This window comes from Ornithodoros turicata, chromosome 3 (genome assembly GCF_037126465.1).
Source record: "Ornithodoros turicata isolate Travis chromosome 3, ASM3712646v1, whole genome shotgun sequence".
Classification (NCBI taxonomy): Eukaryota; Metazoa; Arthropoda; class Arachnida; order Ixodida; family Argasidae; genus Ornithodoros; species Ornithodoros turicata.
The window spans coordinates 106,464,443-106,487,276 of record NC_088203.1 but is presented as its reverse complement, the minus strand read 5'-3'; the positions used below and the strand labels follow the sequence as shown (position 1 = coordinate 106,487,276).

At 46.8% G+C, this 22,834-nt stretch overlaps 1 protein-coding gene across 3 annotated transcripts in view; it reads right to left on the bottom strand.

The window, feature by feature from the left end:
• Positions 1–21,461, bottom strand: part of LOC135389131 (sodium channel protein type 4 subunit alpha A-like) — a 50,553-nt gene extending 29,092 nt beyond the window's left edge. For 2 of the 3 annotated variants that reach the window (XM_064619138.1, XM_064619139.1), the window contains exons 1-25: positions 21,319–21,461; positions 19,544–19,671; positions 19,401–19,481; positions 18,550–18,678; positions 17,654–17,751; positions 16,114–16,220; positions 15,888–16,054; positions 15,017–15,161; positions 14,578–14,724; positions 13,825–14,091; positions 12,062–12,119; positions 11,797–11,957; positions 10,281–10,457; positions 9,701–10,093; positions 8,498–8,581; positions 7,786–7,865; positions 7,559–7,685; positions 6,145–6,318; positions 5,970–6,089; positions 5,327–5,593; positions 4,572–4,763; positions 2,722–2,876; positions 1,934–2,160; positions 1,283–1,532; positions 252–494 (exon numbers count right to left, since the gene is read on the bottom strand). In XM_064619138.1, the coding sequence (XP_064475208.1) occupies positions 252–494; positions 1,283–1,532; positions 1,934–2,160; positions 2,722–2,876; positions 4,572–4,763; positions 5,327–5,593; positions 5,970–6,089; positions 6,145–6,318; positions 7,559–7,685; positions 7,786–7,865; positions 8,498–8,581; positions 9,701–10,093; positions 10,281–10,457; positions 11,797–11,957; positions 12,062–12,119; positions 13,825–14,091; positions 14,578–14,724; positions 15,017–15,161; positions 15,888–16,054; positions 16,114–16,220; positions 17,654–17,751; positions 18,550–18,678; positions 19,401–19,481; positions 19,544–19,671; positions 21,319–21,417 (4,076 nt within the window). In that variant the 5' untranslated portion in view covers positions 21,418–21,461. The remainder of the gene's footprint in view (positions 1–251; positions 495–1,282; positions 1,533–1,933; positions 2,161–2,721; positions 2,877–4,571; positions 4,764–5,326; positions 5,594–5,969; positions 6,090–6,144; positions 6,319–7,558; positions 7,686–7,785; positions 7,866–8,497; positions 8,582–9,700; positions 10,094–10,280; positions 10,458–11,796; positions 11,958–12,061; positions 12,120–13,824; positions 14,092–14,577; positions 14,725–15,016; positions 15,162–15,887; positions 16,055–16,113; positions 16,221–17,653; positions 17,752–18,549; positions 18,679–19,400; positions 19,482–19,543; positions 19,672–21,318) is intronic. The other variant, XM_064619140.1, reaches the window with a different exon arrangement.
• Positions 21,462–22,834: the final 1,373 nt, after the last annotated feature.

Sequence of the window (22,834 nt, the reverse complement as noted above, 5' to 3'; positions counted from 1 at the left end):
AGAAGTTTAGGTACCATATAAAAAAGTCGAGTACATGAGCGCCATAAACGCGAAATAAAATAACAATATAAGTGTGGTGAAAGAAGTGGCGAGCAATTTTCCGCTTTCACCGGTTTTGTGGTGAGCAATTGTCCGGCCTCAGCAAGTGTTCTTTTTTCTTTTTCCGAGATCCGACGGAGACCTGCTCCTCTCCGAGGAGTAAAGAACATTAAGTATAGGTTGTGAGGCGAGCTAGTGTAGTCGAGGATTACTTTGAGATTTCGTAGTTGTCCAACATGATGGCGACGTATGTATTGAGAATGATCAAGTTGGAGAGGAAGATGTAGGTGACCAGGTACACGACAGCCACCCACTTGCCGCTGCAATGTCCACTGGGATCGCAGATTTCGGAACCAGTCAGAAGCATGTCCAGGACCTCGTTCCAATTGCTAGCCGTGGACAGCCGGAAAAGGAGAAGCATTGAATTGCCGAAGTTGTGGAAATTTACCACCGCCCTGTAGGTTAAACATTATAATTATTATAATGAATAGAATAATCATTATTATTATTATAATTTTAAAACCACAAGGGAAGATAGGTGTTCATAGCCCTTAGGGAGAAATGTTATATTATGAGCGCCTGTGTATTAATCGTAGCGGGCAGCGTACCTCAATCATCCCGTACAGTCGGCAGAGGAAGAGCAGTCACTGTTCGAAAGATCGGAATACTTCGAATATGTTCGAAATATAGCGATAGAATTCGAACACAATTGGAATTATTTAAATGTGTTCCTTTAACATTTCATTACCGGTTCACAAGATTAGCTCCCCTTCTCAGTCAAAATTCTTGTTTCCTTTTTTGCTTCTTTTTTCTTTCTCTTTTTTTTTTCTCTTTTGGGAATAGCAAGTCGGCCTTGGCCTGTCTGACCTTTCCCCCTTTCTTTATCTTTAATGAACATATCCCCCCCCCCCCTCAAAATGGACCTTCTTGACGTTCGCGTCGTATCTTAGCGGCTCTCCAGCGAAGCGCCCATGACGCGCCCCAAAACAGGCAACCCCGTGGGTAGCATAAGGGGCCGACGAGTTTTGGTGTCCCCACTTGTCCCCGCTCCTATCGTCCCCATCCAGCGCCATCTATTGAGCATGGTGATATATCATCGTCCGGAGCACCCCAGGTCATCGGCGCATGCGCATAAGCAGTTGTGAAAAAGGTCCATTCTGGTTTTGACACTACAGTATATGTTTTCAATTCTGTATTTTTTGTCCGACCATTTAAAAAGACTACTAAAGATGTGGGTGGTTACCTGTCATTTTCAGTGGAGTTGATGTGATGGAAGAGGGAAACGCCCAGGATGGCATACACGAACGTCACCAAGAAGAGGAGAAGAGCTATGTTAGCGAAGGCCGGCACCGAAGCAGAAAAGATGAAGAGAAGTTCTCCAACACCCCGAGTTGTGAGCAAACAGCGGAAGATCTTAAATACGACCAAGATGCGAAGTCCTCGAACCAATGACGAGTGGCTTCGATTCATCACAAAGGCGGGTAGTACAGCTCCTACAAGGGTACGGTACGTGAATAGTATGCTGTACACATCTCCTCAAGTTGTGTTCCTCAACCTCGGGCTACACTCTAAAAACACAATTTCACCGCATAGCACGTCGTGCTCCAACCATTGCCAAGAATGATGGGGTTATCGCTTCTGATTCGAGGAGAGAGGGGGCGTACGCCTTTTTGTGGCATTTTGCATATATGGTAATTGCCACAAAAAGGCCTACGCCTCCGTCTCTCCTCTGTTCTATTTTTAGAGTGTAGAATGCCCTATTATTCGTTCCACAAGAAAAGAGTGACAACGTGCAGAGGCTGAACTAACGCAGCTTCCACATCAGTGCTGCACTCTAACCTCAATGGTGAATTGAAGCTCCCGCGATATGGAAGGTGCCTATTGCTGTTCTTACCTATAATGGAAACGATGAGAACGCACAGGTCGAACTGGTTCCATTTACTGCCAAAGAAGGTAATTCCTGTGCCCAGTATCTTGATGGCCTGCTCTAAGATATAATAGAGCAGAAAGACGCCGTTCACGTGCGCTAACATGAGTCTCATGCGGCGACTGGACGAGTGCTGCTCCATTGCCAAGAATATCATGTTCAGCATCACAATGGCCATGGTTGCACGCTCCAACCTGCATGTTCATAGAAAAATCATTCCCACTCGTACCGGATTCTACTTGCAGTTTCTCCCGTGTGATGCTTTTCATGTAAACACATACAGAGGAAAGTAATCTTAGACTTTTAGGGGCTGCCCCCCCCCCCATACACACACAAAATATAGAAAAGATACCGACCAGAACGACCAAAAACGACAGACTAAAAAAGCAGATATGGGCGTCACATCCCCCGAATCCCCCCCACCCCCCCACCCCGCGCTATGATAATCCTGGGACTATCCCTGGGGTCGGCGTCATATAATAACACACATAGTCGGGATTTATTTGTTGACTTGACCGAACCAAAAAAGAACGACTGAATTCTTACTCGAAGGAATTTTCCAACTTCGTACAACCAGTTTTTGTATTTTTCGATTGCACGTTTGTCTGTGTTGAGTTCGTATTTATTTCGCGGCATTTCTCGCTCTTGTAACACCCCTTATGTAATGCCCGCGGGCCTTTAGGCGTCTGAAGAAATAAAATGGAATTTATTAAATCGTTGTCGAGAAGCCTATTGAAAAACATTCCGATACTCACTCCCTGCTGACGGCAACGTCGTAGAAAAGTCCCTTGACAGAATTTCGTGGTCGAACAAAGATGCGAACGGGTTTCTTGCCTAAGAGTTTCCTGATAGCGTTTCCAAACCGTTTCTGGCCTTCTGTTTTGGCTGGCATCTCAAAGCCTTCCTCCATCTGGTACAGGAACGAGACGGGACACAAAACGCTCAGTGCCAGAACTGCCAGTCTGACGAACATGTTTAGCTCCCTTATGACCCACGTTAAATATATACGCCATTGACACCTACATGACGATTACGTTTAAGCTTTCGTTACTGTTTGTAAAACTGCAGAATAGCATGTAGGCTTTGCGGTGCACCAGTTAAATAAAAAGAGTATAACACGTAACTTTCATTGGCAGGTAATTTATCATCGCGTCCGTAAGTAACGAGACTGCTGCGTGCACGTTCAAAAACAACTAACGAAGCTAATTGTTTACAAATAGCAATCTTTGTCCAATTAATATCGCACCTATACACGTATTAAGTGAACGACCATAAACACGACGATAAGAATACATGAAAGTCTAGCTTTTTCACATATTCCATGCTCATTTGACTTTTCAACGGGGCACCTGTGACTTCCACTAAAATAGCTGACAAACTGGACATCGAACATTAAGCGATACAGCACGCGCTCACGCGGCTCACCAGGACATGATAGCGGAGGAGAGCGTAGATAGGATAGCGTAGATAGCGTAGGTAGGTAGCGTAGCGTAGGTAGTTAGGTAGCGTAGGTAGGTAGGATAGCGTAGATAGGTAGCGTAAGATAGATAGGATAGCGTAGGGAGGATGCCCAATCTTGCAACACGGCGAAGAAGTGGGCCACGGAATTCAAGCGAGGACGACAGGCCTGAGGGATTGATCGCATCCAAAGTGCGCACAATGAGATCATATAGCAGATCGCCCAGTGGACATCAGGACCATGCATCGCTCAGGTCACAGGCATTCGCAGTTCACGGCGCATCTAGACCGGATATCTTGACATAACGTCTCTGCCACGCAGGTCCCAATATTTCTCACGCATAATAATAAAATATGCGCTACGTCTAGCTGTTCATTGCAAATCTCGCGTACTTCCGAGCCCGGTTTGTGACTGTGGACGAACCTGGTCCCCCACTTCCAGCATGAGAGTGTTGGAATAGGCATAAAGAAATGAGCCGAGGACTGTTCTGGTTGCGAGCCTGGTTCCAACTGATCTTTATTTCGCGCGGGCTAAACCCGTGCGTCCCGAAGTGGCATTGCCGATGGCGCTGCTACAAGAGCAAAACCCAGTGCAAACAGACCTTGATCTGATTCAGGTAAGGTGACAGGCACGGTTTGCCGTATTTTGAGGGCGTGTTGCTCATCGGTTACTAACGTCAGCAACCCTGAGTCATTGCATGCGGGACCCCATCAAGATCAAGCCAATGTGCTCCAGAGGGGTATTCATCAGGACTGCATCGGCGCCATTACTGGTGAGCTTCCACTCGACGAAAGACGAGACGTCTCGTCATTCGTCTATAGTTAGCTCTGCAGCATAGCTCTGCAGTTATGGAAATTTACCGACTACCCCAACTTTCAGTGAATCTACATCAGGGCCCCGCACCGTTCTACTATGGCGGCGGCTCCCATCCACATATAGACATCCACACACAGTGGTGTCCAGGTCGCATAGGTTTGGCACGGTCGTTCTCTTCTGGTAAAATACATAGCTCTTGTAACACATGGATGTACGCGACTGATTTCTAAAACTATTTCATAAAACTTTCGCGTTCTACGTGTTGGATGCTTTGTACATTAAAACAGGGGCAGCGACTTCACAGGTTTACGCAAAAATGTTTGAGCTTGCCTGGCGCTTCTTTGCGTAGAAATTGTCGATTATGACACCGACGAACAAGTTGAAGACCAAGAAAGCGCCAATGACGATGAAGATTATAAAGTAGATGAGAGAGAATGGATTTGCCTCGCGTCGGGGTTGAAGATCGATACCTTGGATGTCTATAGCTGCTTCGATTACCTCAATCCATCCTTCGAATGTTGCCTGCAAACGTGTCATGTTTCACGTGACTAAGAACTCTTCTGTACCACGTCATGCTGATGACGTTGAACCCGATGGTATTTAACGGCAGCATCCAAGGAAGTATGCAACGCTCCCTTGGCTCATACACTGCAGAATATCAGCCATTGTTCCCAACCGAGAGAAAAATTATTTTTTCATTGTAAAACACGATTCCTTTCAGTATCTGCCTCAGACTTTTTCGCTTCGACTGTCTGACTGTGGTTTACAATACTTGACACAAAATCGCCATTCCCAACATGTCCTACTATCAGTACGCGACACTGTGCAATTGAAACAGTGCGCACATACATTTCCCTATTGTGCCTAGTTCGTGCGTTGTCTGGCGCGATGTTGTCCAACAACCGCATTTTACTGGTAACACCCGAATGCCACAAATAGCTCAACTCCGAAATCTACATGATAGTAGTACCGGATATTTACCCGAAGATTTTTCGGGTGCGTTCAACCCAGAAAACTGAGACCCTATGCGTAAGATATGATAACACTCAGTGAGAAAGACAGACGAAAATGTCGACCGTACGCACCACCTGAAATAGAGCCAGTGAGGCAAGGGCCAAGTTGTCAAAGTTGACTTGCGCGTTCTCCCAAGCATATCCCAGCATGTGGCAAGTTTTGCGGTCCGGTACAAGATCCGCTGAGAGGACCTCGTCCGTCTGAGGATCCACACACCGATAGAATCGTCCAGCGAAGAGGCTCATGCCAACGATGCCAAATACGAGCCAGATGAAAGCACAGCACACGACCACGTTGATGATGGACGGCACAGACGCTGCCAGGGCGTCCACCACGATCTAAGAAATGTGCGTTGTGAGTGTGTTAGTCCTTGGACATTCCTTATCCCCTTGCATTAATTAGAATATCGCGACCCCTGATTTACTGGAGTGCGTATGGTTGCTGTTATTGACGTCTAGGTAGAAAGTTGATAGCGCATGACAACTTAAAGAAAGCATGGATGTAAAACAGGGTCACGGAGCACAGCCTTATTATGACACCTGGGTTAATACCTGGGTTCCGCGTGCATTCGGCCTGCAAATGTCTGTCCAACGTATTCACATTTACAATTGGGCAAATAACGAATATTTGTTAGTTTTAATCCAACGCGTTTGGTATCTCGAAAATGTCGGCTAGACCAGACAAAAGGTACACTTTAAATATGTCAGTGACCACCTTGATGCTTTTCATCTGCGATATGATCCTCATTGGCCGAAGGGCTCGCATGGAACGGAGGAAGCGTGTGAGCGCAGTCTCTTCTCCAGTTGTCTCCAGGAACAGGTACATGATAGACGTCTGACGAGAAAAAGGAAGTCTCAAACGCGCATAAATTGTCTACAATATCGCTTACAGCCTGTACGAAGAAGTCCAGCAGGTGCCAGGGCGAAGTGAAGTAATCGTGCACTCCTTTGCCCAATAACATAAGAACAAACTCAACGGTGAAGAGCCAAGCGAACGCCTTGTTCATCTGCTGTAACTTTCGCCGAACGGACGGCTGCGAACCAGTCTTTTCATCCTCTAGACACTGGCATTAGAAAAGTAGCCATTATACACGCGCTACAATAAAATACGAGTTCCCTAAAACGTCATTTCGGGGCTGCTTATTATCCGGATTATTCGAAGCAGAGGAGCAACGAGGTGACATTTAACGTGGCTCGAAGCCCTGCCTCATCCGTCAACCTGTGCACCCAGGAGTCACATATATAATTGGGTGTTTACGTCGCGAGACAACTGAGATCATGAGCGACGCCACAGCGGTCGGTCTGTGGGTTGCTTTTGCCCACCCGAGGGTTCTTTAACGTGCGATGAAAGCTCATCACACGGCACCCCGTATTTAACGTCCCTCGCGGAAGACGGCGTGTCTAAGCAACTTGTACCCTGCCACCAAGTTGCTGGTGTCCTCGGCCGGGTACGAACCCGCGATCTCGGGATCAGAAGGCGAACACGCTACCAACTGAGCCACCGAGGCCGGTCCCGGAGTCAGTGTGAAACATTTTCGCTCTGCGGTACGTTACAGCTGCGCAATGAAATTTACAAAAACAGGCGGAGAAAGCACGACCAACACTATCTCCCCTTGACGTGGGAAGGTCCCCGTGCCTTTTCTTCATTTTTTTTTTCTTCTCAGCTCACGCGCCGCTTATACCTGCTTGAGCTGTGTCGCTGACTCGCTGTACACCATGAGTCACGTGCCCGGGGACCACGCCATGTCACGACGTTCCTCCGTTCTCCGATACGTTATTTACACGAGTGGAGGTTTTTTTTTAAAGTGCACGGAACAGAGGGCCTCGATGGCCATGTCACGTCGAGACGGGGAGGTACCCGGGTTCGTATCCCAGTGCCGGCTGTGCTGTCTGGGGTTTTCCCTTGGTTTTCCTCAAACGCTTTCAGACATATGTCGGCACAGTTCCCTTAGAAGTCGGCCCAGGACACACATTCCCCCAGGGCGTCGGTCGTGACGTTGCCCATCTCTGTGAGGCCGACAACTGCGAGCCCTTTCACCACCACCACCACCACTACCACCGGGCCTCGCGCGCGCGCTCTGTACCAGCACCTGCACTAATCGTTCTTTCGTGGGAGTCCATTTTATGTAGTGCAGAACACGCAGCAGCAAAAATTTAAAAACAATAGGAGTCACTCTTTTAAAAGACTTCCAAGATGCTCATCATCATCATCAAGCAATCTTCTCCGCCTTTTTTCTTTTTTTTTTCTTGTTTGTGTCTTTTTGGAAATGTAGAGGCATGCCCCTACCGTGTGTAGGTCCTTACCAGCACAATGCTGCTGAGAATGATAAGCAGAACCATGAATATACGGAAGACTTTGTGCGTGATGATACGTCTGGCAGTTCGTCGAAGTCCAAGCCAGAAGCCTTGGAAGGGAACAGCACTGAACAGTCTAGAAGGGGAGCAGGGTACATATATGTATACCGGTGCTGAACGTGGCATATGGGCGATCTACACGCTGATCATTATCGGATACGAATGTCGAGTCGTACCTATCATTCAGGTCGTAATGAAAACAAGGAGGAATGTGGTCTTCATCATCAATCATCGGCCTCGCTCTTTGAGGAACGGTCTGAAATAAAGTATTAGGACGCGACCTATAGCACAACGGAGACGTAATCTGTGTGAATACAGCAGAATTTGCTGTTCAACTCGCAGATCATTAAAGCAGTCCGGATTTCGTGAAAGATTTCATTGGCTGCGCTATGGGAGAGGACAATATCAAAATAGCGAGGAAATGAGCGCAGTTTGTGCAAACACCATGCCATGACTATCCTTCCCCACAGCCAATGAAATCTTTCTCATGAAGACGGTCTTGAGAGAAAAGGTTTATTCGGAGCTGTCCATATTCTACCCGCTCCGCCCTGCTGCCGAAGCAACTTTTACTACTGTGCGACCGTCGAATATTAGATAGTAACCACTTGTGGTTTAAGCGATCTCTTTCCGATAGCGGTTAGAGGGGAGCGCCTGTTTTTCTCTCTGTTCTGTAGAGATCTATGCTCTGAACTATGCTCTGAACTATGCTTCATGTCTGTTCCCTGAGAGGTCTGACTGTCATCAACGACAGGACTTTTTCCCAAGACTGCGTCGAAGATGCACTACTATGCACAGTTAATCAACATTTACTGCGATTATATCCGAATTTTCAGTATACGGATACTATACTATTTATGTCGCATTTACTAAGACGGAAAGAACACGTACTGTGACAGGAGGGTAGATGCGGCTCCGGATGTAAGTCTTTAAGCGACTCATCCATTCTTCGAAAAGGATTTCCCCGGGAGAATTCTGGAAAATGCACCAATTATTTGAGTACTGCGTTGTGATGTACATTTCTGAATGAAGTTTGCTCGCATTACGAGATAGCTTGTGGGGGACATTTCGTGCGTTGCATAAAGGATTTTGAGAAGAGCTACCGTTACACAATAATAGCGAGGTGTGCTGTCAGGTGCTGCTGATCGCAATTGCTTGCGGATCGAAACTCGGTCGCCTGCAGCTTAGTGTCATGGCATACAGTGTCACACGTCGTCTTCGCCGAGGGATATTAAATACCATGTACCTTACAGACCCTTGGCAAAACGTCGTCGCTCATGAGGCCAGAATACGGAAGAGCAAAAAAATAAATCTAAAAGACCACGTTTATGACTCTCATTGGATGCGTTTTTTTTTATTCTACCCGGGTAACCCCCGGGTTACGCACCACGTGACCCGAGTGAGATGTCACGTGACCTGTGGGTAGGTACCCCCCGTTTAGAAATTTTCGCCCGTTACGAGTTACGCCCGTCTCAGCGAACATGGCGGCAGAGGCAGACGACGTTTTTGACGAGGGTATGATTGTAGAAGTTGCGGCACTTGTGCTGCTTGACGCATTTGACGAAGGAAGAAAAAGGCATGCATCCAACGAAACAATAGTCGTGCTAAAGCCACCGAAATATGCTCGGAATCCGAAAGTTAAAAGACGCGGGACTCTCACTTGACGTCGTGTGACGTCATGACCCTCTGCTACCCACCTGCTGAGCTGGGTCAGTGAGAGTAGGTACCCAGAGTAACCCTCGAACGACGAGAGTTGAATTTTCGCCGGTAGGTTATGACGTCACTTCCGTCACCCTCGATTTTTCGCCCAGTAAGGGTTACCCCCGAGTTACACGGGTAGAATATAAAAAAAACGCACCCATTGTGAGCACGAGGCAATCTCTGGCCACTGGTGATCCGATCTGTACAGTGCTTCTGCAAAACCCCACGACTACATTTCGAGGAGCAGTTCATGTCGCCGCCCCAGGCTACCATGAGTTACCACAACTGAAACCATTATTACACGGAACCCTCATTATGTAACGTAACAGATATTCTCCACATTAGTCCACAGAAGCTATAATCTTCGTTCACCTCACCATGTGTTCAACTTACCCGTTGAACAATGTTGTCCACACTGAAATTTCCTAGCAGGAAAGCCAAGAAGACGTTGAGCAGGACGTAGTTGCCAATGAAAAAGACTAAGATGTAGAAGCCAACACACAGCACAGGACTGTGGCCTTCGTGGAAACAGCCCATAAGGGGTTCGAACAGTTCACCGCAGAAGACACGAACGATGAGCAGCAAGCTGTGGAAGAAATCGTCGCAGTTCCATCGCGACTGCGAGGGCTTCTGGACGGAGAACAGGTACAGAGCCACTATGGCCAGAGTGGCGACCACGACGCTGATCACCGCCATCAGGTACATCAAGGATTCTTTCAGAGACAGCAGACGGTTGATCATGTAGAAGAGAGTATCCCAAGTGCGAGCCACGTAGATTAGCCGAAACTGGGACACCAACGAGAGACTGATAGTTTCAAATAGGCACGCACTGTTTGCAATCTAATATAGCCAGATAGTTGTACTTGTCATACTGAATATGGTGGACAATCATTTTTACGCTGTATTGCTCCAGTCAGGAAGGGATTCAAGGTGCAGGAATAAGGAGAACCATTATTGCGCGAGTCCACCTTACGAGTCTTAAGAAGCGCATGTTGCGGCCCACTGGAACACGTTGCAACACCAGGATATCTGAGGTGATGCCCAGGACAACAGCGCAGAAGTCGAGCATCGCAAATTTCTTGGAGAAGAATCGAAAGCCTTGTGCGATGAGCTTGATGGCCATTTCGATAGCGAATGCCGCACTCACCGCCTGCTGGGAAAGAAAACACCTGTGCCTGGAGATTTGTGGGGAATCTCGCCATGCGACCGCCACATGTGCGATGCCCTCGACTTTCAATTCTAAAAAACGTCTGATCTAATCGAACGAACTCCTCGCACACATTATCTGGTTTCGCTATACCATCGCTATGCACCATTTCAATTACGTTCACGTTAGAAGTAGGATTTATAGCCTTTTCTTTCGTTGTCGCAAGCGTTGACTTGCGCCAGATGGTTCGATGTCCATCGCCGTGTCCCGCCCTTGTTGTATGGGCCATTGACTCGTGATAACTGAAGTACCTGACGCTTGCACTGGATCTCGTCGATGTTTCGTACAATGCAGAAACACACTTGAGACCCATCAACCTGCCACCACTGTTTTTGTAGACATCCTCAAGCAGCATAGCGTACGGCAAAATCTGCATAACATCATTTTCAAGACACGTGGCTTTGCTTTTTCTCCGTTTTGCCGCCTGGGGACGTTCCCCTGTCAGCACAAAGCGAGTAGATAAGCGAGTAAATCACTAAGAAAATTATCCAAAGTCTGAGTGCATCAAATTGGCTGAGTGCATTATTTGGAGCGGTCTGCGATACGGTACGATATTTGCAAACCTACTTGTTTTACGGCAACCGGACAAAACTAATGGCGCAGAAACAGTTTACAAACGGTTTTGCTGCTGACCGCGGGCGGCGCCATTTTTATGGTCGCGCGCACGTGACGTTTGCAATAACGCGTGACAATGACCTGTCCAGAATGCATTGCGTTCGTCTGACACGCTATCCTCTACTGACCGGTACATGGCAGCGCCATGCCTGAGCACGCGACACCAGACCTGAAAATCGCTGCATTAATAGAAACATTCGGCATTCCCGGCCGTGCTTTCCCCACGGAAGACGAATGCAGTGGGCTGTGTCTCTTGTTCGGTATGATCGGATTGGACACTTTGGTTCAAGGTTCACTACATCATGCACCCCTTGTACCCGTGTATTCTAGAGCAGAATATCTACGTGTTCCAACTCGTCTTGTGCTCTGGCATGACAGCCATTTCTATTGATTCTCGTGAGCGTGTGACCTCTCCCGCTTTAGTGGAGGGGACGCCTGTGAAGGCACAGCCAAATTAGTTTCGCTTTCGCTATTTTCTACGCGTCTCTTACCCCCCTTGCAATGTAGGTTCAAACCGATGGAATAGAGCGCTTTTTTGCATTATGCACGTCATGTGGTTAGCGCTGCACGTTATAGCACGTTGGTGCAAACGATTCCCTTTCGCTACTATATATAGCGTTCACGTACGAGCGCTCTATACGCAATAATATCATCCATGAGAACTGACCGTTATTCCCCAGCTGATGACTCCCTTCATTTCTTGACTGGCGTTATGGCTGTCTAAAGCCAACAGAACTGTGCTCAAGATGATAAGTACGTGTATCGTAAGGTCAATCACTGGATTGCGTTCGATCCTTGCACAGACAGACACCAACGTATTCCAACCACCTGCGGGAGTGTCAAGCCGTCGGCTTGTGTCAATGCTATGCACACTACGTAGAAGAGGCACGCATGAACCAAGATCACAACCTGGAAAAAAACTTGGTACGTACCTCTGAATGCTTTCACCTGCACCTCTTCCGCGAAGGCTGGTCTCATCTCTCCAGCAGCCTGCAAAATCCAGTGAATACGTTAAGAATACCCGCACGCTAATAACACCGCGAATAAAAATATCAAAATATTACATTTTTTAGGCTGCTAGGACTTCGTAGGTTAAAATAGTATGCTATTCCTAAATATGTATAATTGCCACGCGCAAGAATGCAAAGGAGGGTCGACCCACATGCTCTCGGCGAGTCTGTGCGAGTCTTTGCGCTCAGGTACATGTATACCAGAAGGTGCTGCCGACTACAGTATTTTTATGTCCTTTTTGGCGCGTCACAAGGTCAGAAGATAATTATTGGGGAAATCCGGTAAAGACTATGGACAGTTTAAGGTTAAGATGCGAGATGGCTATAGTAGCTGGGTTGGTATAGAGAGGTTTTAATGGTTTTATCGAGACTATGGACACTTTAGGGACACATATCGAGTTCAGAGCTGCGCGAATTGTCGTTTTAAAACGAGTCGAATACGAAGCGAATACAGTTACACCATCAAAGTAAATGCACTCACAGAAACACCGAAGGCGACCGAATAGCCGCCGTAACGCCGCTACAGGCGATTCACACATGTAGTTTGGAGTTGTGCACTCTCAGAAAAAAGCGTGGAGAAGTTATACCTTTCAGGAGGTAATATTTGTCGCATATGTTGTGCCTAAAAGGTTGCAAAGTTCTACCTGCTACCTCACTCTCTCCCACGAATGATAGGGTTACCACTTCTGATTCGGTGAGCGAGGGGGGCGTACGCCTTTTTGTAGCAATTTGGATGTATGATAATTGCTTTTGCCACCATTTTAAACCCTTTATCAGACGCTATGTTGACCTAGGTGGTAACTATAGAAGTTACCACCTTTTCACACGCTTTTTTTTTTTTTTTCTGAGAGTGTGGTAAAAACAACATACTTCGCAGCGCATTCGCTTCGTCGAAAATATTCGCAAACTTCGATAACGTTCCGGCGACTACATCCAACGGGAACGGTATCGTTAGTACCTCTGTCATTCACTGCACACTAACTGCTGGATGCTGACTGTGAATACCAGTAAATCTAAGGAAATTGTTACAAAACAACGCTCTACACTCTTAACAATGAACTTCACCACGTAGCACGCTCCTAGCCAACCATCATCCCGAATGACAATATTCTCGCCCCCGATTTGTTGAAAACCAGAGGCGGAGCCTATTTTGTGTCCATTATGTACGGCACAAAATAGGCTCCGCCTCTCGTTTTCAACAAATCGCGGGCGAGAACGTTATCATTCGGGATGATGATTGGCTAGGAGCGTGCTATATGGTGCACTCTTAAAAATGAACTTCACCGCACGGCACGCTCCTAGCCAACCATCATCTCGAATGATATCGTTATCTGCCCTGATTTGTTGAAAACGGGAGGCGTACGCCTTTTCTGTGACAATTATGAACAGCATAAGTGTCACAAAAAAGGCGTACGCCTCCCGTTTTCAACAAATCAGGGCAGATAACGATATCATTCGAGATGATGGTTGGCTAGGAGCCTGCTATGCGGTGAAGTTCATTTTTAAGAGTGTGAAGTTCATTTTTAAGAGTGTACTTGTTGCCTATCTTCTCTTGTGGCTTTTCCGGGATTACGCGCGTGGATTCCAATGCATTGAGCTCGAAATTGGAATACAATTCCAATACGTATTGGAAAAACGACAATATTCGCCCTAATTTTTGTCCAACGATATAGGAGTGTACTGACTGGCTTCTTGACAGCTCCCCACATTTGAGCCTTCTTGGGTTCTTCGGTACCGACGTCGCTGATCATAATCCCCATTCCAAACTCTCGTCCCACAGCTTCGGTTTCACCCTTACGAAGCCTGTGCTGGAAGCGTAACTGTCGAATCCAGCTGTCACTGTGGATCTGATCGGGGCTGGTCAGTGGATGAAGGTAGACACGGGTCACATCTATCGTGAAGTAGCTCATGTCTTCGAACAGCGACAGGTCCATGATGAACGCGCCTTCAGCCTGATAACAGAAATGTGGTCATGAAACCACCACGCTTCACACATAGTCATACAGTCACTCTCTCTCGCTGAAAAGATGTTTATATTTCTGTTCAACAAATGAATCACAGGACAGCGTATACGGGTATGAAGACTGCTGTCCCATGGAAGCGACTCTCGAAATCATCTTGACAACTCTTACACACAGCATCAAATATCTGCGTTATGTCACAATTTGTAGGCCACGGGCCAGGCCGGGGCAGCAGAAAAGGCTGTTCCCGTTTTCCTATAGCTTGTTAGACCTTGTGTCCGTTGCCGCAAGTTCTTTTCGTGATGCAGAATACTGGATAGAGCATGGCCTAACGACAACCTTTGCTGTCGCTTTTTTCGAGTTCCCTAGCCGTTTCGGGACTCTCCTCCGCTGAATGTGTCACCACCCAGCTGAGGCTCGCCACCCACAGATTGGGAAACACTTCCGTAATGGAATACGTGATGTTTAAAAACATACTTGTAACATCCTGGCCTTCTGCAGTTCGTCCTCGTGGGCGTATGTGTGAACGATGATAGCCAGCATGAGGTTGACCAGATATGCCGTACCAAACATAACGGTCACCAAAAATAGTGGGAAACACAATGGTCCCACGGACTCCAGAAGCTGCAAACGATTTTTTTTTATTGATTTTTTTATTGATTTATTTACCAATACTGCGGGCCTATTGTAGCGTAGCAGATCAACTTAGCATCTAGCATCGTGTCTAGCAAATGTTTATGAATTTGTAGGTGGTTGAAATCAGAATGAAACGATGACGGCACTGAATGGGTTCTCATGAGCGACACTCCGTGCTTCTAGCATGCGCGAAACACGTATCGTAAGGTCAGTGTCCAAGAACGTGTCTAAGCAACTTTGTGCCTCGCCAGTTCGAGTTAGAAACCACGGGTTGACGTACCATATTGTACGCCACCTCCCACGAGTCCAGAGTGAAAATGTTGAAGGTTGTAAGGATGGCCACGAGGATGTTGTCGAACGACGGGTAGACACGGTCTTCCTCCACTTCTTCGACGCGTTCGCACGAGAAGCCCTCTTCGCATTTACTGCACGCAAGCTATACGTTGAATTCACTGCGAAATTCCACATAATCTGGCACATAACAGACTGAACACCCCTCATATCACGATAATCAACGTTCGTATTTGTTTGCGAAACTCAAGCGTCGTCATCGCATACCGCTAGGGGAGCAGCAGTGACGAACATTTTTGTTCTAACGCATCCGCCACACCGGCAAAGTTGGAGAACTGGCCCTGATGATATATATATTTTTTTAATGTCGTGTTAGGGCCGCGAAGCAACTGTGGCTATGAGCGTACAGACATGGATAGATGGAGAGAGGACAGCAGGAAGGGGTGGGGGACAGGAAGGGGTGGGGGACAGGGGAGGTTAGTGTGCGTCCTGGACCGACTTCAGGGGGAACTGTGCCGACATTCGTCTGGAAAGTCTTCGGAAAACCCAGGAAAAACCTCACTCGAATTTTGCATTTGCGGTGGTCGCGGCAGTAACAGTAACTCCATCTGTATCTCTGAAAGTGGGATGAGTGAGAGAGTGGTTGGTTTGTCCCTTCAGATGACGCACTCTTGGAAGTCGCTGGGGAGGTGTGTTAGCTTAGCTCAATTGGTAAGAACCCTGGATCGGTAATCCAGAATATGTGGGGTCGAGTCCTATACAGCTGGCTAACCTTTTCAGTGACTTCCTTTTTTCATCATCCGCGATAGACTTATTCGGAAACCATGTGATGACGACAGGACTCAAGAGCAAATACTGACTACGACCCGAAGAAGTTTCCGCAGACAAAGCCCAATTCGTGTGGGTCATCTCCGTCGAGCATCCAGTACGTCCTGTTCTGAATGATTTTCTTGTAAAGGAGTTGGTCTAACACTCCGAGACGCTCCATGCTGGTGACGCATCGTTGCCTCAACACGGACATGAACATCTGAAAGTGATCGATCGACATGCGTTGCAAGAGAGAAAAGCACATCGTTGAACGTATACCTGGAGGCCTAGAAGGGAGAAGACAACGATACTGAAGAAGAGCAGAACTATCACTTCGAACATCTTGGTGGTTGCATTGATGATCGTGTTCATGATGGTTCGGAGGCCTGCCAAGTATCAACGGAGACGTTATCTCTAACGATATTTGACCCTCTTTCGCTCGTATGCATTTCATTTTTAAACACTTTCCGTAATTTTTAAAACCAACTGGTCTGCACAATAGGAACAATCCGGGGTAGTCGGTATAAGTTCATGATGACGTATAGCAGCAAGAAGACAAGGACAGGGTAGAAGTAGACAGGATAACTTCAGACTCTCAACTGAAGTTCAATCAAGGAACACAGCATCTTAAACGCTAACATCTATTCGTGATGACGAATAGCAGCAAGAAGACAAGGACATGGTAGAAGTAGACAGGACAACTGCAGAACCTCAACTGAAGTTCAATTAAGGAACACAGCATCTTAAACGCTAACATCTATTCGTGATGACGTATAGCAGCAAGAAGACAAGGACAGGGTAGAATTAGACAGGATAACTGCAGACTCTCAACTGAAGTTCAATCAAGGAACACAGCATCTTAAACGCTAACATCTATTCGTGATGACGAATAGCAGCAAGAAGACAAGGACAGGGTAGAAGTAGGCAGGACAACTGCAGACCCTCAACTGAAGTTGAATTAAGGAACATAGCATCTTAAACGCTAACATCTATTCATGATGACGAATAACAGCAAGAAGACAAGGATAGTGTAGAAGTAGGCAGGACAACTCCAGACTCTCAACTGAGATGTTAGCGTTTAAGATGCTGTGTTCCTTGATGAAATCTTCAATTGAGAGTCTGCAGTTGTCCTGTCTACTTCTACCCTGTCCTTGTCTTCTTGCTGCTATTCGTCATCATCAACTTCTCCGGGCACGGAACTACATCCACAACGTAAACGAGCCGAAGGAATTTTCGGTTGACAACCTGTCGTCTCACGGTGTAATGAGGATAGGCGCTGCAAAATTCCAAGACGAAGAACGAAATAATGGTTCGAATAAATTACGAATGAATACCTTTTATCAAAGTAATTGTTCAAATCCAATTGCGCGTCCCGATGTATCTGCCCCGCATACATATAGCGAACGTACGTCTATTGTAAGCTATTAGTAGCCTAATGACCTTCATAGCACTGAAAATTTCTCGTACACACATCTGCAACCCTGTTCAGCAGACTCGCAAGACAACCTGCGTACTCCTGCTTGGAAGTTGTGCTTAGTCTCTTGACAAGCTATGTATGCACTTACTGGATGCATATTGTAATGACAGTGTTCTTCTTGGGGCACGTTTAATACTTTGAAAGGGCAACGTCCCAGTTTTATGACACTTTCTGTTGGTGAATTTCGCTGTTCGTTTTCGTGCAGCGCAGTGCAGTGCGCTGGTGTAGGTCCAGTGCAGAAAGGCGACCGATGAAACGCGTTTCCCTGAATCGACCAGCGAACACTGAAGCGAGCGTAAACATTACAAGGACCACTGTACAGCGCCCGTAATAAGAACTTACCTGGAAAAATAGTGAAGACCTTGAGAAGACGAAAGGGGCGCAGTGACTTCAAGTGGGCCGTGTACGTCCCAATCAGGATTCCGACCAGCTCGATAAGACTGAAACATAACCAAGGATGGACAACATGCTGCTAAAATGAATGCCTCTTAAAGCAGGAGGGCAGCGAACCGCTAAGGAAATGTTAAGGGAAGAACCTCAGGACGGGAGACGCTGTGCCCGGGAGAACAGTCGCCCTCAAGCTCTTCCTTCAACAGCCTTCTTAACGTGCTGTGCAACAATGCTTGAACGATATGCTGGCGACCTGAGCTATAGACCTGTTTCTACGGGCCTATGGTGGCGTGAGTGAGCGGCAACGTCATCGCCCCAAAGTATGCCACGCACGGTAGTTCAGAAGGCGGCGTGGTACTTTGTAATACATGGTCTCGAGTTGTTCGCACTTGGCGAGATGCCCCGCTTTTTGCGTGGATTTCCTACAACGTCTTATAGCTTTCCTTTGTGCCATACCGCTTGAAACACCACGCAGAACCCGCTGATGAAACTACCTACCGTTGGATCCGTGGCCGCTTGGGCCAGAAGTGCCCTTGTGCAAACTTTGCTGCAACTGCCCTATGCAATCCCGGCGCGACGCCCGCGGAAACTATGGCTGTGGGACTGACGTGTTCTGTTGCACGAAAGTGTAATTTCGCGGCATAAGCTAGGCATACAAATTTCGGGTCCCATGTGCTACAAATGGTCGTCAAGAGGCTGCGAACGGGTGCGAAGGTACGGATCAAGTTCAGTCCAACAAAGGGCTTCCTCGCGGTCTTCTTTGGGGAACACCAATGAATATGCGGCATGATTACTTGTAGAACGTATAATGGAACAGTAATAAAAAAAGGAAAAATAATGCCACATACCCGACCACAGTTACGGTGAAATCGAGGCAGTTCCATACGTCCCGGAGGTAAGTGTACTTGTGGAACACGAACCCCCGCGCTGTGACTCGGATCAAGATGTCCGTCACGAAGACAGAGACGAAGACAGCGCTGCAGATAGGTACATGCTTAGAAGAATGAAGGGTGTCATGGGGTCTTTTCTTTACATATCAAAAGATATCCAGGTGTCACGTTGACCAAAGTCTTCACAGAAAGCCTGTGGTGCCTCGTGCGGCTAATGGAAACTTCTCTCAGTATGCACTCTTCGGTTGTTTATTATGTGTCACCAAGTCACATTTTCATTGTAAGTGAAGAAGAACCTTTCTCTATCTAGGTGGCGCTGAGCTACGTCACGTCGATTAGCCGTGAAACGGTATTTAATCTAGACGGTGTTCGGTATTTAATCCAAGTGCTCGGCGTACGGGCAAAAGGCAGTAGAACGATGAGGAAATCGAAAAGTCTGTGGCGCCTGGGATTTGTGTAGTTCCACAGAACTATTCACCTGAGCAGCCTCCACCACAGATCAGGGTTGCCCTCTGCCTTACGACATTCCGCCCTCCTGTGAGCATTTTGGTCACGACGAGTTTGACACTGTTGTCTTTCAAGTTGTGTGCGCGACAGCGGAACAGTTTCTTCGTTTCGGTTAAATATTTTACCGGTGTAGCTCACTGCTTGAATAAAACATAGTGATTTCAAACACAAAGGACTTCATGAATCGGGATATTATGCTGGTCCTCTTCGTAATCACACCTCTAAGGGTCAACGGCGAGGGAGAATGAACAGGTATCCGTTTAATTATTTGTAGCTCCTTACTTTCTCTTTAGAATACTTACTCGAGCCAGAAAGGAGTCACCTTCATAGCCAACAAACAAGTGTTAATGCACACGGTACCAAGTACAACGGCATCCAAGTACCTGAGAGAAATGTGTTAAGGGGACACACCAGAAGCGTTTTCTATTGCGAAGGTAAAGGATACTGTTTGGTGACGATGCTTATGCAGAACGTTCGGTATTTGTGCAAAGGGCCTAGAAATCCGAAAGCCTTCTCGGCACTGAAGCGGTGCACGTAATAACGCCCGAATTTCTTGCCCACGGCGCAGAATGTCTGCGGGAAGCCCAAACCAGGAGGTTACAATTTTTACAGTTAGGTTAAAGCTAAGAGTCGTTTCGTCGGCTGCTACCTGCCTGCGCCTGCCGGCCCGCGTCTATTGCCTTTCGGTGATCAAACCTGCCATAAAAGCTTGTTTTCTGCTTTGTGTGGCAAAAAGCTGGAGTGATTATATTTTCTTCTATCGGCAATACGACTTGACCTGCAGCGTAACCACACTTACAACGACAACAACCATATTATGAGAAGATCAGTGGGGAGTTTCATCGCAAGGGGCGATACTGATGCGGGCGGGCAATGAAATAATCAGCCCTTTCACAATAAGGATCGAAGTCCTATGGTATCCAGAAAGGTGAAGAGAGCTTTGAGGGCAGAGCGTTGGTGGGTTGGATGTGGTCAGGGACCGAGCAATTTTGTGAGTCACACTTACAATCAATTCCACGCTACACCAGCACTAATGCTAGTCGTCTAACGATAGCACTAATTTGATTGCCGAGAAGCCGGCGAAACATAAATAAGAAGTTAAACGTCTGTTGTGTATCCGTCCGAGCCATTTCGTCACTCCATGTTACCACCACTCAAACCACAAAGCGAGTGCCTATACTTTGACCGCAGTACTTAGACCCACAATATTTTCCCTCGTATTGATCCACTGAATCGCAGCTGTGCTCATATAGCGTTTTAGTGCCTTCAGTTGCGCACCCTATATATTCATATACAGGGTGTCCCAGCTAAATGCGAACAGATCTTTTAAAAATACATATATATCACTCTTTTCGAGATGAAATCAATTGCAATATAACATATGTTGAAGGGCACTCCTTGGGAGGGCACCGGCAAACTGGTAAAGTAATGTCCTTATTGACTTTCAATAACTAATTTTTTAATTATAAAAGGCACGAGGTTGTCCCAATCAGAACATCTGGTCCCTTCGCTCACCTGATGTCATAGCCATTTTCAGAACAAAAATCCGTTCGCTAGACCCTCCACAAAAAATTCGGGAAATTCGTCAGAAAGTGCCGCCTAGAGCGTGATTGGGGGAGGGGGGCGCCCAACCCCCCAATCTGTAGAACGTAACCTAGACTAACCTCACTCAAGTAAGGTGATTTAGCCCAATTCAACGACACTACCTATTTCAAGATGGCAAGTTTCGAGTCCGTTAGGCTTAGCATTCCCGTGTTTCTCCTGCGCTAAAAGTGGATCAGATGGGGTTGTTGAAATGCATATCAAAAAGTTCTAGTCCACAGAATTTTATAATTCTTACATTTTTAGATTCAATATATGACCTTTTTCCGCTTCTATGCAATATCTACCTTCCTAAACGCTTTCACTAATTTTTAAAAACGAGTGGTCCCGATACGGAACTACACCTCAGGGAAACACTCGGAATTGGGGAAGTGAAATGTATTACACTTGCTGAGGCCCCCATGCCCCGTCTTGGAGTCTGAGGAATTATGGCCACGTTAGGTATGGCGCACATATAGGCGCGGTACCCACCAGATGGAACAAAAAAAAATTGTGCCCCTGAACCGAAGGAGCGAAACACTGTGCCCTTTCCGAAAGGATGGGAAACGCTAGTTATTCCCCTCCTATATAATCTATCCTTATTATGTCTATACTCTAAAACCGGAGCAGAATACAAACCTTTTCTGGAAGGCACTGATCGACTTCGACCAGCGGAATACCGCAGAGGTGTTCGCCAAAGACTGGAACCTCCACCGGACACACTTCATCGGGATTCATATTTTTCAGATGCAGAGTAGTTCGCTTAGTCGCCTCGAGGTCACGTGGAGCGCTACATAAACGATATGGCTTCCTGGAGTCCAGAATCTCTTAACCTTACGCTTCATGAGACGGACTGTAATACTTGTAGTTCATTAGAGATGCACGTATTGTCTTGACATCGGAGGACTCAGAAAAGAAAAAAAAGAGTCATTGAAGATAATAGAAAAGTGAGTTACACGTATCCTGCATGAAGCGCTACAGTCGCCTGAGAAACCTGAGCGTTGAGCATAGACGTAAGAGGTGGCCTAACAGGTTCTCTTAAGAACGTGATCTGTTCCGAGTCCGCCTCGTTGACTCAGATGAAATGTAGCCGAAATCCCTGCCCTTGAAAGTCGGCCTTGGACGCGCATTCCCCCAGTGCGTTAGTCGTGATCTTGACCAGCTCTGTAAGGCCGAACGGCAAGCTCTATCCGATGCAGCACCAACAAACACCCCGATGTCGCAGTTTCCGTATTCCCGGATTACGGATTTTTAGTCTTTACTATAAACCTACTCTCATGAATGCATCCATCCTGAAATCATTCTTAGAAGGGCTTTGGTTCGTTGGAGGACACATGAAAAGAAGTGCAATCATACTGATAGAACCTAACCCTCTGGCTGTCTGGCTTAGCACGATAAAAGAACATCAAGCTTCACAATTTTTCTTTCAACACTTCGACCTTCGTTTTTCTGCATCCTTCCGAGGCGGGACCCATTGTCCGGTGTCCAACTGAGGAGTCTTCTCTGTTTCATAAGTGCATACATCCTGAAATGGTTCTTAGAAGGACTTTGGTTCATTGGAAGATACATGAAAAACAGACAAGTGCAATCATACTGATAGAACCTAACCCTCTGGCTGACTGGCTTAGCACAATAAAAGAACATCAAGCATCACAATTTTTCTTTCAACACTTCAACCTTCGTTGTTCTGCATCCTTCCGGGGCGGGTGCCATTGTCCGGTGTCCTACTGAGGAGTCTTCTCTGTTTCATCGATGCATCCATCCTGAAATGATTCTTAGAAGGGCTTTGGTTCATTGGAAGATACATGAAAAACAGACAAGTGCAATCATACTGATAGAACCTAACCCTCTGGCTGACTGGCTTAGCACGATAAAAGAACATCAAGCTTCACAATTTTTCTTTCAACACTTCGACCTTCGTTTTTCTGCATCCTTCCGAGGCGGGACCCATTGTCCGGTGTCCAACTGAGGAGTCTTCTCTGTTTCATAAGTGCATACATCCTGAAATGGTTCTTAGAAGGACTTTGGTTCATTGGAAGATACATGAAAAACAGACAAGTGCAATCATACTGATAGAACCTAACCCTCTGGCTGACTGGCTTAGCACAATAAAAGAACATCAAGCATCACAATTTTTCTTTCAACACTTCAACCT